This window comes from Panthera uncia, chromosome A2 (genome assembly GCF_023721935.1).
Source record: "Panthera uncia isolate 11264 chromosome A2, Puncia_PCG_1.0, whole genome shotgun sequence".
NCBI classification, from domain to species: domain Eukaryota; kingdom Metazoa; phylum Chordata; class Mammalia; order Carnivora; family Felidae; genus Panthera; species Panthera uncia.
Genome location: NC_064816.1, coordinates 6263239 through 6283273, shown reverse-complemented (window position 1 = coordinate 6283273; position 20035 = coordinate 6263239). Strand labels below are relative to the sequence as shown.

Here is a 20035-nt window from a genome sequence, read left to right as displayed (position 1 = left end):
AGAGAGCAACATGTGCACGAGTGGGAGAGAGAGGCAGAGAGGGAGAGGGAGAGAGAGAGAGAGAGAAAGAACCCCCAAGAAGTCTCCCTGCTCAGCACAGAGACTGATGCAGGGCTCAGTTCCATGACCCTGAAATCACAACCTCAGCCAAAACCAAGAGTCAGATGCTCAACCGACTGAGCCACCCTGGCACCACTACAGTTTGCTTTTAAAAATAATACATTTAAGGTCTTGGTACTTTTTTCTCTGGTTTATTAACTTTAACTATCTTACTTTATTCTAATGTCTTATTACATCACAATTTAACTTTTTTCCAGCTGAGAAGCATTTTATTGTTGCCTTTTATACATCCCCCCCACACACACACAATGTGTAAACAATTTAAATAACATGTGGAGAACAACCAAATTCAAGACTGTGGTTGCCTCTGGGAATGGAGGGGAACAGAAAGGGTATGCTGTCTTTATTTATGTTATTTTGTTACCTTTTAAAGGTTTTTTTTTTTTTATTCCAGTATAGTTAACATACAGTGTTGTATTAGTTTCAGGTGTACAATTTAGTGATTCAACAATTCTACACATTACTCCGTGCTCATCACAATAAATGTACTCTTAATCTCCCTCACCTATTTCACACAGTGCCCCCAACCCCCTGCCGTGTCCCTCTGATAAACAATAGTTTGTTCCATGTTATTTTGTTATTCAAGAAAAGAACTCTGTGTGAAAAATAATATGGATGTTCCTCAAAAAGTTAAAATAGAACTACCGTATGATACAGCAATGGAGCTACTGGGTATTTACCCAAAGAATACAGTAACACTAATTCAAAGGAACACACACTCCCTTTGTTTATAGCAGCATTATCTACAATAGCCAAAATATGGAAGCAGCTCAAATATCCATCAATTGATGAATGGAGAAAGAAGAGGTGGTGTATATGCATACAATGGAATATTTTACTCAGACATAAAAAAAGAATGAAGTTTGCCACTTGCAACAACATGGATGGAGCTAGAGTGTATTATGCTAAGTGCAATAAGTCAGTTAGAAAAAGACAAATGCCATATGATTTTATTCATGTGGAATTTAAGAAACAAAACAAATGGGCAAAGGAAAAAAAATAAGAGAAAAAGAGAGAGAGAATAAGAAACAGACTCTTAACTATGGTGAACAAACTGATGGTGAACAAACTGATGGTTACAAGAGGGGAGGTGGGGGTGGTGGTGAGTGAAATAGGGGGTGGGGATAAAGGAGTGTCCTTGTGATGAGCACCAGGTGTGGTATGAAAGTGTTGAATCACTAAATTGTACACCTGAAACAAATATTACAGTGTATGTTAACTAACTGAAATTTAAATAAAAACTTAAAAGAACTCTGGTGGCAAAATAATCAAGTCTTACTAAATCTTGAAGCATGGGTACATGCTTATTTGTTTTATTATTCTATGCTCTTTTGTCTTTTAAATATTTCATAGATTACTAAAAAGAAACAGGTAGGCTGTGGTGTAGTTTTGGGATCTGCCTCATTCTCTACCTCCTCTTTCTCAGAATACTTACAACCAGGAAACAGTGTCAAAACCAAAGATCTCTTCTAGAAAGGAGTATCATGAGCCAGGAGAGGAAAGGAAAGGAGAGGCTGGCCATACATCTCTGTACTATGCCGAAGAAATTTTTTAAAATGTTAGAGAATTCTAGGATTGTATTCAAAATTGAGCAAAAGTGGATTGCTCTTGAGAAGGGAAAAAGTACCAGGAATTTAGGATCGGAGTCGGTGATTAGCAGGATGAGAGATGGTCAAGCATTGGTGCAAAGGTGAAATCAAACAGGTGGAGGAGAAGATTGATGGACCATTAGGGAGGGACCTCAGAGGTGGCCCAATTCTCATCTTCTGCGTGTTCTCATCTCAAAATCACCAAATGGACCTGTAAACAAAGAACTGTCCTTATTGTAAAACATAAAGTAGGGGACTTGAGATTACCTGGGTGTCAACAGTAAGGAATAACATTTAGTTCTTCCTTGGGTGTGAAGAAGAAACACGAAAGCCCTGTTCTCATTGAGCACAGAAAGATAGTGAAGCACTGGACTCCCGTGCAGAAATAATGGACCCTGAGACTAGCCCCAGGTGGGTGCGGCTGTTGAGTGGGGTGGTCACAGGCAGACTATTTGCAGTCTCTTTGTCCTTTGGGGGTTCAATATCCAAAGCTCCTCATTAGTCGAACTCTTTTACTCTCATGTGATCACAGGGCAGCACAAATCCTGGAGGATTGTGGCTCAGAGATGAACTCTGTTTTGTCTGATGCTCTCACTCTGAGTGGTCAAACATATGCTATCTTCTTCCTCCACAGTTCTTGGCTCACATCCATTTCAAGTCACCTACACACCCAAACACATCTTCCTTCTGTTATTACATTCTAGTCTTTTTTAGAGGTCTGTTTATTTGTTTTTTTCATGTTTATTTATTTACTTTGAAAGGTGGGGGAGGGGCAGAAAGAGAGGGAGAGAGAATCCCAAGCAGGCTCTATGCTGGGGACAGCCTGATACAGGGCTCCGTCTCACAAACCGTGAGATCATGACCTGAACTGAAACAAAGATCAGATGCTTAACTGACTGAGCCACCCAGGAACCCTTAAGGTATATTTAAATTCAACCCTGTTTTAATAACAATCTCAAGAAGACCTACACATACTACATTTGAGCTAAAAACATATAATTTCCTTCCATGGATTGATAAATATTACCTAGATTAATACATGTGATAATGTAGGAAATATGCCTTAAAAATGCAAACACTAAGGGCTAATGTTATGTATGGCTCATTGAATGCTGATTTCACCTGTGCATATTATATTTAGCAGTTGCTGATACAGTCTATGTACTCAAGTGTAACAGACATTTGTTCTCTTTATAAAATTTCATTACCAACTTTTCCCAATTCAATATTAATGGCTTAAATACACTTTTTTTTTCACATCAAGGACCATGGGTTAAAATTATGGTTCTTGGCTATCCATATTGTTGCACTAAATTACAAATTATCAGAGTAGCAGTCAATCTGTGATGCCATATGGCTCTGAGGATGTAATCGTAAGATTTGAGGACTGTTTACTTGTTGGGGACAAGAAATTTTATTTTAGCTGTTAGGATACAATTTTTTTTTAAAGTAGACTTCATGCCCAACACAAAGCCCAAAGTGAGGCTGGAACTCACAACCTAGATCAAGACCTGAGCTGAGATCAAGAGTCGGACATTAACCGACTCAGCCACTCAGGCACCCCATGTTATGAGACAATTATTAAGACATTGACAGAGACAAGTGATCAGAAGCAAGAGCCCAGATATGAACGGGCAACTTTTTTTATTGAAGAAGTGGGATTACAGTGAATGAATGAACTAATTAAAAGGTACAGGGACATAAAATGAATTTAGCTACCGATATCACATCATAGTCAAGGTCAAACTCCAGGTGGGTTCATGCCTCAAATGTACAAGCCAAAGCTATAAATCCTTTATTTTGAGGTAAGTATGGGTTATAGAAACAAGACTATTGAGAACAAACCACTCAAGAAAACATTGACAAATTCAACAGTAGTAAAACTAAGCATTTATGTTCATCCAAAACACATTGCAACTTATTTACAAAATAAAGTACAAAGTTTTTGAAACAAATTTTCAATGTATGTAACTAAAAACAATTTACCATCTCAATTAAATAAAAACTCCTATGAGCTAATAAGAAAAAATAGGTAGCTCAATAGAAATACCATAAATAGATATTTCACAGAAGAGGAAAAATAAATGGCCCATAATAAGTGACAAGATACTCTCTCAGAATAAGAGAAATCTAAATTACTGAGATAATGTTTTACAACCACTAGATTGTTAGAGTCGTGTTGGGAAGTGATGTGGATCTCAAGAAACATCATATGAGAATTAAAATTGACTCAACCACTTTGAAAAACTTGTTTGAACCACCCAAAGGAGAATAGGCCCTTATATCCAATAACTTGGTTCCTAGTATAAAACTTTCCCTCATTTTTGCCAGGAGATACGTATGAGATTATTCAAACTGTGGTATTCATAATAGTGGAAAACAAGCTACCAAATGTTCCATCCATGTAGGAATGGACTACTATTTTGTGATATCATCCTTCACAATGTCAAATTATATGGTATAGAAAGTGAATAAATTAGTGCTATATCCCACAAAAGGTTTGAAACCCAATGGCAAAATGATGCAAAAAATAAGACACAGAATTCAAACTTAAAGACTAAACTTTTAATAAGTTCAAAAAGAGGCAAATTTATTTGTAGAATATAGTTAACAAATGGTATAGGGATATATACAGGGTGATAGAAAGACGCAGTTGAATCCTATGAATATGTCTGAGTGTAGAGGAAACATGACAAAATACAGGCAATTTCATAGAATTCAACGGACTAAAACATTAAAGAAATGGTGCATATAGAATTCAGAATAGTGGTTACCTCTGGGATGGGAAAGGTGATGTGACTTGGAAACTCTTTGAGTATATTCTTTTTCTTTTTAAAAACATTTTTTTAACGTTTATTTATTTTTGAGACAGAGAGAGACAGAGCATGAATGGGGGAGGGTCAGAGAGAGAGGGAAACACAGAATCTGAGGCAGGCTCCAGGCTCTGAGCTGTCAGCACAGAGCCCAACGTGGGGCTCGAACTCATGGACCGCGAGATCATGACCTGAGCCAAAGTCAGATGCTTAACCAACTGAGCCACCCAGGCGCCCCTCTTTAAGTATATTCTATGCTTTAACCTGGTAATGGGTATTATGTTTTCATCATATTACCATTTAAGAACTATAGATGTATTTTATATGCCACTTCATCTACGATGTTTTAACGAGTAAAATTGAAGTAAGGTCTTTCATATTCTGAAATACAAATATATTCTTCCACTTTCTTTTAATATTTATGTCATGTTTCTCAGACTTTGGAGTGTATCAGAAATTTACAAAGTACTTATTTACAAACTCATCCTTTCGATGTCTCTCCATTGATACAAAGTCAGTAGTTCTCAGAGGCAGATCAGAAATCTGCAGTGTGGACAAGTGCCTCAGGCCATCCATCTGTGCAGGTGTTCTGTGGGTGTCAATGGAGAGAGTTCTGCATCAGAAGACTCACCAGGGCAGCAGGCAGGGAGCTGTCCCCCAGCTGGGTGCTGACACAATACCTCCTCAAGGAATGGCACTCCTTTGGTTATCCTGGGAGACCTCTGTCCTTCTCCCCTAATACACACATCCATAAAGATACTTCTGTCTGATGGTTCCACATTTTTGTACTTGTGGAAAAAATGATGGCCCCTAATGCTACCAACTTCTTTTCTCCTCTCTTATTTTACACTCAACGTCTTCTCTGCAGAAACACTGTTTTCTTCTTAATAACACATGATAATGTTTTGCATAAAAGCCCTAATTTAGCAGCCAACTCTTTAAGACTTCAGTCATTCCATCAATTTTACTCAGTCATATATCTCTGTGTGGACCCCTCCTGAGATGAGCGAGAAATACTGCATGGAGAGGTAACTAAAGAAATAAATTAAAACACAGATAATTCTTTTATTTTTTTAAGGTACATTCTTAATACATCAAAGAGGGGCACCTGGGTGGCTCAGTGGGTTAAGCGTCTGACTCTTGATTTCTGCTCTGGTTATGATCTCAAGGTTCGTGAGATGGAGCGTCGTGTTGGGTTCTACACTGACAGTACAGAGCCTGCTTGGGATTCTCTCTCTCCCTCTCTGCCCCTTCCCCTCCCTCTCTCTCAAAATAAGCAGGCTTTTTACAAAATAAATAAATGAGAAGGAATCGAAGCAAATAGAGTGTCAGAAAAAAAGATGAACACCCATTATCCTACCTACTCAATAATTAATGATTATATTGCTCAGACCAGAAAAGCTGCAGTAAAGATAAACATATAAATGTAGAAACAGGTGGCAAAAAGATGTGAGTTCAAAAGGATTATTAAACTTATGTATATAGATAAGATATGAAAAACTATGATACCAGTTAGATGCTGTTGAGTTCCCCAGTATGTCAGGCATTGTATTAGGTGCTTGTAATAGTTATGACAGTTGATTGTTCAACAAGAATTAACCTCAGAAAGTCAGTCTAAGGCTTTGATTTTAATCATTTCTCCCACACCAGTAATTAGATTAAGAAGGAGCATATGATTCTCTTCTCAGCGATGAGACTTAAGGGGATATCTTCTGAATGATGCCATGGAAAGACCAATTATCAAATAGCTCAGGGAAAGACAGTATTCTGTCCCTGGGCATCATGACTGAATATGACACCTGTGTCTGCTGCCACCATCTGTCCTTGAATGAAGCCACTTCATCTAAAGCTAAATAAATTCCTACTCTCCCATCCATGTACATTCCCTATCTCTGAAGTCCCTGTATGAAAAATAGCTCCTGGAGAACCTGAGTGGCTCACTCGGTTAATACTCTGACTCTTGATTTCGGTTCAGGTCACAATCTCATTATTTGTGAGATCAAGCCCCAAATGGGGCTCTGTACTGACAGCGTGGAGCCTGCTTGGGATTCTCTCTCCCTCTCTTTCTGCCCTTCCCCTCATGCTCATGCTCTCTCTCTCTCTCTCAAAATAAACAGGTAAACTTAAAAAAAAAGAAGAAGAAGAGGGGTGCCTGGGTGGCTCAGTCAGTTAAGCGTCCGACTTTGGCTCAGGCCATGATCACACAGTTTGTGAGTTTGAGCCCCACATCGGGCTCTGCACTAATAGCTCAGAGACTGGAGCTGTCTTAGGATTCTGTGTCTCCCTCTCTCTCTACTCCTCCCCCAATTATACTCTGTCTCTCTCTCAAAAATAAATATTAAAAAATTTTTTAAAAGAAGAAAAAAGATAGCTAACTTTCTTGTTTGAGAATATTAAAGAAATTGTTCTTTTTATTATAAGAACCAAAGACTTTCAGTTTCAAGTTCACATATCTCACAACTGCCTAAAACCACTGAGATAATCAGATTTCACTGATGCTACAGATGATAAAACTGAGTTTGGTGGATTCTTATGTTGCTCCAGAGAGATAGAGTTTGATAGAGACAACTCTCAGTGATTACTGCGTGGGAGTAAGAAAGGCCAGCTTTCTTGCCTCATGGTGTATGCCTGTCTGGGGGAAGATTCTCACGGTCTTAACTGTGGGATAAGGTGGAAGTTAGTCTGTACCTGTAACCATGACGTTGCATATACCTTTTGCCTGCCCTATCCATCTTCTCCCACCTTATTCTGAACATGCTGTCCCCCAAAATCACTATAACAAGATCCCAGGATTCAGGTTCTCCCTCTATGGAACATGACCCAAAAAAACTGATTTTAGACATTTGAAATCACTTGTCAAACATCACAAAATCAGATATGAAGCCCAAGTTGATGTGGCCATCATGTTATCTAGTCATTTTAGATGATCTTGGTGATAGATATGAAACACCAGAATACCTTTTACTTTGACTCATTCTGAAAATCTGACCCAAATATGATGACAGAATCATTAAATAAAAGTTATCCTACCTGATGATTCTTCTCAAGGCTTCCTTCATATCCCTGTTACGCAGGCTATAAATAAAGGGGTTCATCAATTGAGGAACCACAGTGTACATCACTGAAGCTACTGAAGTCTTTCTGGAAGAGTCAGTAACTGCAGAACTAATGTACACCCCTAATCCTGTCCCATAGAACAAGGAAACAACTAAGAGATGAGACCCACAGGTGGAAAAGGCTTTATAATTTCTGCCAGCTGATGGCATTCTGAAAAGTGAAGATAGAATTTTAGTATAAGAGAAAATGATCCCAAAGAGAGAAATACCACTCAGTGTACTAGCCATAAAATTAGCCAAGAGGGTATTGATGAAGGAATCAGAACATGCAAGCTTGATGACCTGTGCAAGTTCACAGAAAAAGTGGGGGATTTCCAAGTCAATGCAGAAGGACAATTGCAACACCATCATACTGTGGAGGAGGGCATCCATGATGCTAACATACAAGGGGAGTAGAATTAACAATCCACAGAGGCAGGGATTCATGATGACCATGTACCTCAGTGGGTGACAAATGGCAACATAGCGGTCATAGGCCATTGCTGCAAGGAGAAAATTTTCAAAACCAAGAAAAACCAAGACAAAGCAGATCTGGGTGATGCAGCCTGTGTAACTTATGTGCCGATTCTGTGCCTGGATGTTCACCAGCATCTTTGGGATCATGGTTGTGCTTAAACAGATGTCAGTAAAGGACAGGTTGGAGAGGAAGAAGTACATGGGGGTGTGGAGGTGGGAGTCAGAGATGACAGCCAGGATAACGACCAGGTTTCCCAAGATGGTGACCAGGTACATGAGCAGGAATAGGCAGAAGAGTATGGGCTGCAGTTCTGGATCCTCGGTCAATCCCAGAAGAAGAAACTCTGATACATCCGTTTGGTTTCTGGGTTCCATGTTGTTGATATAAAATATTGGGTGACAAGAGAATAAAATGTATGGCCACTGGACCAACAGCAGCAGTACCTGGGAATTTGTTGGAAATTGCAATTTTTGGACTCCAGACTTATTGAGGAAAAGCTCCAGGGTGGGTGATCAGCAGTCTACTTTAACAAGGTCTCCAATGATTCTGACATATGATAAAGTCTGAGAACTGCTGTTCTAGAAAAATGTTTATCTATATTGTGAACCTAAATGGATATTTGAATCTTTCCCTCTGTGTATTTCTCCCTGCATCCTTCTTCTTTCCCTCATCTTCTTCCCTCCATTCAGTTAATCAGCCAAAATTCTAATGAGCAATGAATGTCTAACACATTGTGTCAAGTCAAGAATGAAATAGAGAAGACATGGCATTATTCCTTTAGAATTATTCCACACCTTCAAACAATCAGAAATATAAGAATAAAATTACAAAATCAGTCTCATCTTTAGGGATCTTCTTCCGCTAATACAGTAGGTGACATATGATTACAAACAACAACAACAACAACAACAACAACAACAACAACAACAAAAAGCCCAAGCTAAATGGGAGAAAGGATGAAATGCATAGACATATAAAAATAATAGCAATTTGTCTTTGGAAGACAGACTCATAAGATGACACTGGCACCAGGCATCCTAAGAGGCTTGTCCCTGTGCAATAGTGATTGTCTTTTCTTGTGGGACACAGTGGCCATCAGAGGATCAATCACTTGGTATAATACTTAGATCCACACACTCTGAACTGAATCCAGGCTCCAGTACTTGCTTTGTGAATAGGGAAAAGGTTTTAACTGTATTAGAATCTCGGTATTCTTGTGTGTATATTAGGAACTATCAGAATACTTTATGGAGTTGTGATGATAAAAAATGAATAGGCTTGGGGCGCCTGGGTGGCTCAGTCGGTTAAGCGTCCGACTTCGGCTCAGGTCATGATCTCACGGTCTGTGAGTTCGAGCCCCGTGTCGGGCTCTGTGCTGACCGCTCAGAGCCTGGAGTCTGTTTCAGATTCTGTGTCTCCCTCTCTCTCTGCCCCTCCCCTGTTCATGCTCTGTCTCTCTCTGTCTCAAAAATAAATAAACGTTAAAATATAAAAAAAAAAAGAAAGAAAGAAAATGAATAGGCTTAAATCAGTCTGCGCAGTGTTTAGCTAATGAGACCCTCATAGTGACATTTCCTATTGTGATTTTTTTTTCTGTCATAAACAACAGCATCTGGCATGTTTCACTCCTAGGATGGGTTGGGGCAAGTTGAGGAAAAAGAAAAGTAAGAAGACATCCTTAGTGTGATAATTGCAAATTTCAGGAATGGGTTTACGTTCTGAAACTCCCTTGGAGAATCTTGATCATATTACAGGGGAAAGGGGAGAATATCAATATATCAATGTTTATTTGGCATGGACATAAAGCAATTAAAATAAATTAAATATTACAAGAAATTGGATCTGTGACTCAATATAAGAAATGAAAACCAACAAGAGATAAAATTATTCATATAAAATACCATAAATATATACACACATATCATATACATATACACACATACAACATGAAAGCATGCTTGGGGGACACCATTACACTGGTGTTTCCTCTGTGAGGGGGAAATAAGGGGTACAAGAAAAGAATGCCTTCTGCATTTACATTATTTTGTTAATTAAAAAAATAGACATGAGGGGCGCCTGGGTGGCGCAGTCGGTTAAGCCTCCGACTTCAGCCAGGTCACGATCTCGCGGTCTGTGAGTTCGAGCCCCGCGTCGGGCTCTGGGCTGATGGCTCAGAGCCTGGAGCCTGTTTCCGATTCTGTGTCTCCCTCTCTCTCTGCCCCTCCCCCGTTCATGCTCTGTCTCTCTCTGTCCCAAAAATAAATAAAAAACATTGAAAAAAAAATTAAAAAAAAAATAGACATGAGATGATATAGTAGAATGCCAACATGTGTTAATTCTGGAAATGTGTTAATGGTAGCATATTAAATGTATTGTTATAATATCTATGCCATTCTTGTAATTTAAAATATGTGGTATTTTTATGAAAAGGAATGCGCAGATAAAGGAGATAGCCTGCTCTGCCTGAGTCTACACTTCTTTCTTCTAGGTCTTCACAACCAGGCTACAAATATAACACCAAGGTTCTTCTGTATAATGTACGGGAGTTAAAATGAAGCTGATATCTCTCCCTTCTGCCACCAAAGGATACAAGTAAGTGTCAGAGAATTTCATAATAGTCATCATGTTTGTGAAGGGGAGGATTTAAGCTCATGAGCAAAATGGTTCCTGCCATTAAATAGACGGAATAGAAAACTAGCAGAATAAGAGCCTCATTAGCATTGTTGAGGAGGTACAAAATAACATATCAAGATGATGATATTCAAGCAGGAGTCCCATTGGGGATTTAGTACTGGTCATCTTAGGCATGGACTCTCCGGATGGCTATGCAGGGTTACAACTCTAGTCAACACCTTCCCTCATGTCCAAAGCATTGTCTAAGGGACTCTCTGTTACCTGGCTGACATCATTGCTGGATGACACTTGACATCTTCTCTGGATTTGAATGATGGAAACAGAAGGTTTGCTCTGAAAAGGGCAGAGCGATCGAGTGAAGCCCCACATTTCTAGGCAAGTGGGATCATTTCTGGGAGGTGCCTCACGTGTTGTTTCCTGACTGGGCAGGGCTGTTGAGTGAGGTGGTCATAGGCAGACTATTTGCAGTCTCTGCATCCCTGAGGGTTCAATATCCAAAGCTCCTCATTAGATAAACACTTTTATTGTTATTTGGATCCCAGGACAGTGTAGATCCTTAAAGACTAAAACTGTAGAAGAATAGAATTCAGGATAGTTGATCCCTGACCCCGTGAGGTCACACACACACACACACACACACACACACACACACGTCATGTAGTTCTCTCCATCTGTTCATGCTCACCCCCATTTCACATACTTTGCATGTGTGGACACACCATCCTTCTCTAATTGGATTCCTGTCCTTAAATTTTTTTATGTTTATTTTATATGAAAGAGAGAGCACAAGCGGGGTAGGGGAGAGAGAAAGATGGAGACAGAATCTGAAGTAGGATCCAAGCTCTGAGCTGTCAGCACAGAGCATGATGCCGGGCTCAAACTCAGGAGCCATGAGATGATGACCTGAGCTGAAGTCGGATGCTCAACCAACTGAGCCACCTAGGCGCCCTTGGATTCCTGTCTTTAGATATAAGCAAGGGCATCTCTATCTAATTAGTGATATCAGGAAACCAGATTCTAACTCTAAGTGTGAAAATATGTTTATATATGTGGGTATAAAAATATATATTTATAAATACAGATAAGCTACATAAAAATGCAAACAGTAATGATTTTTTCCAAGAGTCATTGAATGTTTCTTGAACATTAATTTTTATTCTGTATATTTCATATGGCAGATTTGAGTCTATAATCTGTAAACAATTCTGACTGTGATCAATATAGACAAGACTTTAGAATTTCATAAACAACATTTTCAATTTCATCATGATGGTTTCAGTGTACATTTTTTTCACATCAGTGGATCATGGGTTGAAATTATGACACTTTTTAAAAAATAGAGTTATGGGAAATTACAATGTCATGGAGAAGGCAATAGTATGCTGGTTCATCCATATTCTCCATGAAATGAGTGTGATTTCAGCCATAATTTAATAGGTAAAGATGCTGCTTCATGTTAATACTTAATTACAAACTTTCCATTATTTAATGAATTTAATATATTCATGCACTTATCAATTTATTTTTATCACATGTTAACTTTTCTATATAACTTCATTTTTAAATCAATAGAGTTCTTGCTCTAGTATTTGAAACCAACATGAGACAATGTGGCATTTGAATGTCATCCCTTGGGGCACCTGCATGGCTCAGTTGGTTGAACATCTGACTCTTGATTTCAGCTCAGGTCAGGATCTCATGGTTCATGAGTTCAAGCTATGCCTGGGGTTCCCCACTGACGTGCAAAGACTGCTTGGGATTCTCTCTCTTTCCCTTTCACTCTGCCCCCCCTCTGCACATGTGCGCTCTCTCTCTCTCTCTCTTTCTCTGTCTCTCTCTCTCTCAAAATAAATGGGTGAACTTAAAATAAGTAATTTCTTTAAAAAAATAAAAGAAGAGATAACATGTTGGCAAAGGTGTGGAGAAAAGGGAATGCTTGTGCACTGTTGGTGGGATGCAAATTGCTACAGCTACAATGGAAAACAGTATGGAGGTTCCTCAAAAAATTAAAAATAAAGCTACTATATGATCCAGCAATTCCACTTCTTGGTATAGATCCAAAGGAATTAAGATCAGGATCTTGTAGTGATATCTGCTCTAGCATGTTCACTGCAGCATTATTCACAATGGCCAAGTTATGAAAACAACCTAAGTGTCAGCAGATGAATGGGTAAAGAAAACATAGTATATATACAGCAAAATATTATTCAGCCATGAAAAAGTAGGAAATCCTGTCTTTTGTGACAACTTGGATGAACCTTGAGGACATTATGCTGAATAAAATGAGTCAAACAGAGAAAGACAAATACTGTATGATGTTATATGTGGAAAATCTAAAAGAGTTAAACTCACAGAAACAGCCACCAGGGGCTGGAAAGTGGGGAAAATAGAGCGTTGGTCAAAGGATATAAAACTTCAGTTATAAAATTAGCAGATTCTGGGGATCTAGTATAGATCATGATAATTATAGCTAATAGCAGTATATTATATACTTAAATATTGATAAGAGAGTAGAATCTTAAATATTCTCACCACTAGAGAAATGGTAATTAAGTGCCAGGATGGAGGTTTTACCCATGCAATGGTATAAAATCTGCACATTGTATACCTTAATTTTACACAATGTTATATATAATTATATCTCAGTAAAGCTGGGAGAAAATGACCAAATACTGGAAATTAAATACTGACTGCATAAATCCAATTTCTGTCACCATGGTTACATTGCCTCCTCTTTTTTTCTGGGTCATTTCCATTTCTGTTTATCTTATAAGGACACATGTGATTCTATTTCGGGCTACCCAGAAAATAAGGGAATAAGCTAATATACAAAGACTCCAAATAAGTACAATTCACTCTTTTATCACAAAATGTTAATACGTTAGAAGACTAAGACATGGACAAATTCTTTTGAGGACCACCATACAACCTGTTGCCGTTGTGGTTCTAGTTGACTCTTCTAGTTGACTCTGTGGAAAATTCTATAATCATCTGACTCAAGAAAGGACAGTCAAAATTCTTTCTCTGAGAATCATGCCCAAATATGACATCTCCATCTGGTGCCACTACCTCATGACCCTGAGGAGAACCAATCCTAGGTCAATAGAACCCATGGAGGACTGAATGAATCTCTACTACCCTGTTCCTGTACATTCCCTGCCTCTAAGTGCCTGTAATGAAAGATAGCTCTCTATATTGTTGGTAATATTAGAGTTAGGGATTCTTTTTCTTATTGCAACTGAAGATTTCATCACTGATAAAGTTTGAATATCTCACAATCATCTCAAACCACTGAGATAATGTAATCACATAATTTTCATAGATAATACAATGAAATATGGTAGGTGATGAATTTCCTCACAAACATACAGTTTATAGTCAACAAATTAATTACTAAATAGGTATATAAAAGGTCAATTCCCCTACTGTATTATAGGTATAACTCCTAAGTGCAATTGCCATGGCCCTACACTGAAATCAGGTGGAAGCTAGTCTCTAGATATGACCACAGTCTTGCTTCAATAGTTTCCCTGTCCTATATACTTTCTTCAGTATTCTTTCTGACAGTGATCCAAAACAAAACAAAACAAAAAAATAAAATAAAACAGAACAAAAGAAACCAAACCCAAAAAACCATTATAACTAGAACCCTTGCCTCAGGCTCTGCTTCTGCATAAAACCCAAGCAAAGAAGCTGAATTTAGAGAATTGAAATCATGTGTCAAACATCATAAGACTAATCAAAAAAAGCAAAGTATGTTTCAACCCCAACTTAAAATTAGCTTGAGCAATCTGTTGCCTGGCTAGCTTAGAAGAATTCGGTGATGGAAGAATCAAGAATTATGGCTCATCCAGGATTCCTATCCCTTTGCCTCCTTCTAGAAACCCAAGTCCAAAACATATGGCACAATCACAGCAAAGAAGGCATACCATTGATGAGTTTTCTCAAGGCTCCCTTCATGTCTCTGTTCCGCAGGCTATAGATAAAGGGGTTCATCATTTGAGGAACCACAACATACATCACTGAAGCTACTGCAGTCTTCTTGGGAGAGTCAGTAACTACAGAACTAATGTACACTCCAACAACTGTTCCATAGAACAAAGAAACAACTGATAAGTGAGACCCACAGGTGGAAAAAGCTTTGAGCTTTCCCCCTGCTGATGGCACTCTCAAAACGGAGGAAACGATTTGAGTATAAGAGAAAATGATTCCGGAGAGAGGAATACCACCAAACAGGCTAGCTACAAAATATATCAGGATGTTATTGATGAGGGTATCAGAACATGCAAGTTTGATGACCTGAGCAAGTTCACAGAAGAAGTGAGGGATTTCCAAGTCCTTGCAGAAGGATAACCGTAGCACCATCAGACTATGGAGCAAGGCAACCACAGCGCTAAAGAACAGTGAGAGTAGAATCAGCAGAACACAGAGTTGGGGGTTCATGATAACGGTGTACCTCAAGGGGTGACAAATGGCCACATAGCGATCATAGGCCATTGCTGCAAGGAGAAAATTTTCAAAACCACCAAAAGCCAGGACAAATCCAACCTGGGTGAGACAGCCTCTATACGTGATGCTCTGATTCTGTGCCTGGATGTTCACCAACATCTTTGGGATCGTGGTTGTGCTTAAACAGATGTCAGTAAAGGACAGGTTGGAGAGGAAGAAGTACATGGGGGTGTGGAGGTGTGAGTCAGAGATGGCGGCCAGGATGATGAGCAGATTTCCCAGGATAGTGACCAGGTACATAGACAAGAACAGGCAGAATAGGAAGGGCTGCAGTTCTGGATCATCTGTCAATCCCAGGAGAAGAATTTCTGGAACACCTGTGTGATTTCTGGGTTCCATTTTGAAGAATCTAATGGAAATGGAAAAGATGGGTTAAAAATAAGATAAAGTGAATAGTCCCTGGATGAGCAAGAGTAGCATCATCTGGGAAATAGTTAGAAATGCAAATTCTTGGTATCACTCCAGATACACTGCTGATAAACTCTGAAGTAAGGACCAGCAATCTAAGTTTTAACAAACCCTCCAGATAAATTTGATATACACTGAAGTTGGAGAGCCAATGCTTAAACAAAAAGAAATCTTTATGTATATGGTGAACCCAAGAGAATATTCAAATCGTTCCCTCTGCTAATTTCTCCCTTCATCATCATCTCTTACTTTGCTCCACTCAAAGTTTTGCTTTGATTTTTATTGATCACCAACTCTTTTTCACACATTGTGCCTAGTGCTAAGACTGAAACAAAGAATAAACTATGGCACTTCCTTCAGAAATACTCCTCATCTCAAACAAACAGAAAGACGAGAATAAAGTTATTCAATCTCTGTTAAGAGTTTGGTGTCCAAACCTTGGAATGCCTCAGAATCAACTGAAGGGTTTGTCAAATTACAGATGAGTTACATCGTACCATCACTCCATTTATCTATAGGAAAACTTAGGTGGGGTGAAGTACACAGTGCCTGGAAAAGATAAGATGTTAAGTGGTTTGACAGCTCAGCTGACTGTCTAGACCAATTATTGGTAATGCCTCTGGATAATACAGAATTAGCATTCCTAAACCAACACCCAGATTTCATAAAACTTCCTTTAAAATCTTAATGTAGTCATCTTGAACAATGCCCCAAATCTTTTCCCTTGTCTACAGCACATGTCCACCCCTACTCATGAAGTATGGTATAGTAGGTGCACGACATCCATCCCAGTATCTGCTCTGTACCTCAGCAAAGATTAGAAAATGTTGCCTATATGGGTGTCTGGGTGGCTCAGTCAGTTAAGCGTCTGACTTCAGCTCAGGTCATGATCTCGCGGTCCGTGAGTTTGAGCCCTGCATTGGGCTCTGTGCTGACAGCTCAGAGCCTGGAGCTTGCTTCAGATTCTGTGTCCCTCTCTCTTTCTGCCCCTACTCCTGCTCACACTCTGTCTCTGTCTTTCTGTCTCTCTCAAAAATAAATAAACATTTAAAAAATTAAAAAAAGAAAGAAAATGTTGCCTGTAAACTTGAAGCTGATAATCCCCATAAAAACACTACTCACCTGCACTAGCAATTAATTCTAGGAGAAGCTGGGCAAATATCAGTGCATTCTCTACCTTATCCTAAGGAGACTTTCTCCCTAGGTGATGGGGGCAGGCATATCATTAAAAAACAAACAAACAAACAAACAACAGGTAAATGAGAGAAAAAGCATAGGCTTCTAAAAAATGGGTGAAAATAGGGGCACCTGGGTGGCTCAGTTGGTTAGGCATCCGACTTCGGCTCAGGTCATCTCGCAGTTTGTGGGTTCGAACCCCGCGTTGGGCTCTGTACTGACAGCTCAAAGCCTGGAGCTTGCTTCGGATTCTGTGTCTCCCTCTCTCTCTCTGCTCCTCCCCCACTCATACTCTCTCTCTCTCAAAAATAAATAAAGCTTAAAAAATTAAAAACAAATAGGTGAAAATAGCAGCAATTATTGGTCCTTGGAAGACAGAGAATTATAAGCTAAGACAGACTTATATGGTACTTACAAGATAATTGGGCATCCTTAACAAAATTGCTTCTGTGAAGCAGTGGTCAAGATGGAAGTAGCCATGACAACCTTTATCATTTGGTGCATTACTTAGACTTAAACACTGAATTTAATTCCGATCAGTACTTGATTGGGGGTAGGGAGAATTGTTCACCTGTATGAAAAGTCTAGTGTCCTCATTTGTATGATGGGAACGATCACAAAACCTCATAGGGAAGTTGCAGTGATGGAAATGAATAGAAACACATCTGACACAGTACTCAGTGTATGGGACCCTCATGCTAATATTTCCTATTGTGCTTGTGTGTTTTTTCCTTCCACGAACAACGGCACCTTGTATATTTCAGTCCTCACAAGGAAGCAGTGGGGTGGGGCCAGTTGAGGAAAGACAACAGAAAGGAAGAACCCTAGCATCATAACTGCAAATTTCAGGGAAAAGATTATGAGCTGGGAACATTTATTGTGTAGAAGAAGAATGAAGGAATCATCAACCATATCAATATTTATTTCAGATGAACATATGATGAAATATATAGCAATTAAAATAACATGATAAAATGTATTAGATATACAAATTAGTATAAATAATGAAAACTTATAAGAGAAATATTTTCAAGTGACAAAGTATACATCATTAGAAAAATTTTAATTTATTTTGTAATGTCGTAAGGAATAATCCATAATAAACATAAACTTAATGGTTTTTGTTTTTATTATGGATTATTCAAGTGAAAAAAAGACCCACAGAGATAAATGAAGGATGGTACCCACCAATCAACAGTATAAAATTCATACACATCACCATCTTCAATCTAAGTGTTTTTATTGCAATAAATATTACAATATTATAAATATGTGAAGCCCCCACATCATGTATTTGAACAATCTTGATTCTTTCCTTTCCCCAGGGGAGTCACTACATGAACTTCATATACATTATTCCCTGGCATTCTTTTACTATAATTTGTATTATTGTTAATATGGTAACATAAACAACTACATTATTTTCAATTTTGAAAGTTTATATAAACAAAACCATATAGTACATGTCATTTACATTTGGCATTCTTATGTAATTTATCTTCTTTATTATTAAAATATTTAACCTCACTTTATTAATTTTAATTGCCAGAGAGTAATCCACTGTATTGTTATGTTATGATTTATTTCTCCATTCCCTAACTGATAGGTAATATGGTTAATGCCTTTTATCCTGTATATGTTTATGAAGACATGTACAATATAAAGTCATGTCCATCACATTCAAGATGATGTTGTCTCTGAGACGGGAGTAACAAGAACTGAGAATACAAAAGAAATGGCTTCTGTAAGCATATTATGTCGTTAAAAAGACATGAACTTTGTATAGCAAAATGTCAACATTTGTTGATTCTGGAGTGCATTGGAGGGTGTTTTAAAATGTATTGTACTATCTCTGTTGTTCTTCTTTAAAATAATTGGTAATTTTATAAAGTAAAAGAGGTATATTAAGAAAGCAGCCAGCTAGACCTCTCTGTCTCCACTTTCTCCCCACCGTCCTCAAGCAAGCTACGGGGATAATAAGACTCTTCTGTGGAATGGTGTATCGAGAATCAGGAATGCAAATAAAAGGAAAAGCTGACCAAAACCCTTCCTCATGACTACCACAAAAATTCAAGTAAATTCCAGAAAGCTTCATAACAGTCATCTTGTATGAGAAGGGACAGATTTCTGCTCAGGAGAATAACGGATGCTGCCATTTTCTAGGGAGATTAGGAGACCAGCAGACTGAGAACAGGGTGAGTATCACTGCAAACATAGATGAGAACTTGTCAGCAAGAAGACTGGAGTGCCATCGGACACTAACACTCGGTTCCCATCATTTCATGCATGCACACCCCTCATTGCTTCCCCTGGATGAATCTGTAGTAAAATACCTGCCCTCCTTACAGAAGCACTAACTAAGGGACTTTAAGTTACCTGGCTGGCATCAGTGTGGAACGATATCTGACATATCACCTGAATATTGAAGACCAGAAGATCTGTCTTCTGGAAAGGCAGAGAGACCAAGTGAGGCAATGGGCTTGTGGTCAAGAAAGATCATTAGTGGATGGAGCCTCAGGTGTGCTTCTTCTTGACTAGGCTAGGGCTGTTGAATGATGTTGTCACAGACTGACTCCACAGTCTCTCTATATCCCTGGGGAATCAATATCCAAAGCTCCTCATTAGACAAATATTTTTAGTATCATTATTCTCACCAGGCTGTGCAAATCCTTAAAGACCAACACAGGAGAGGAAAGTAATTCATGATGTCTAATCCCTGATCACGTGGGGCCAGGTACACACCATGCTGTTCTCTCCACCTGCTCAATGTTCACCTCCATTTCACATACATTCATGTGTAGACACACATCCTTCTCTAATTGGACTCCAATCTTCAGGTTTTAGAAATAGGCAAAGGCATCTCTATCTCATTAGTGACATCAGAAAGACAGATTCTAAGTGTGAAAACATAGTTTTATATGTGGGTATAAAATATATATTTATAAATACAGCTAAGCCATGTAAAAATGCAAACGAGCAGTGATGATTTTGTCTAAGAGTCATGGAATGTTTCCTGAGCATTCATTTTCATTCTGTATATTTCATACTGCACATTTTGACCTGTATTCTCTAACAATTCTGACTATGATCAATATAGACAAAACCTGAGAATTTCATAAACACCATTTCCAATTTCATCACTATGGTTTCAGTGTACATTTTCCTTCACATTCATGGATCATGAGTTGAAACTATGACATTTATTTTTTTTTT

The 20035-nt window shown here is 38.6% G+C and overlaps 3 protein-coding genes across 3 annotated transcripts in view; 1 reads left to right on the top strand and 2 right to left on the bottom strand.

Annotated features, from left to right (window-relative positions):
• EIF3G (eukaryotic translation initiation factor 3 subunit G) overlaps nucleotides 1–20035 on the top strand; it is a 767140-nt gene that overhangs the window by 694482 nt on the left and 52623 nt on the right. The gene's annotated exons all lie outside the window — the stretch shown is intronic.
• On the bottom strand, nucleotides 7549–8497 carry LOC125930583 (olfactory receptor 7G2-like). The gene has a single exon (XM_049642463.1). It carries the CDS (start codon nucleotides 8467–8469, stop codon nucleotides 7549–7551), a length of 921 nt encoding a protein of 306 aa, XP_049498420.1. The 5' UTR covers nucleotides 8470–8497.
• Nucleotides 14639–15577, bottom strand: LOC125930581 (olfactory receptor 7G2-like). Its single transcript, XM_049642460.1, has one exon. The coding sequence runs from the start codon at nucleotides 15575–15577 to the stop codon at nucleotides 14639–14641; it is 939 nt and encodes a 312-aa protein (XP_049498417.1).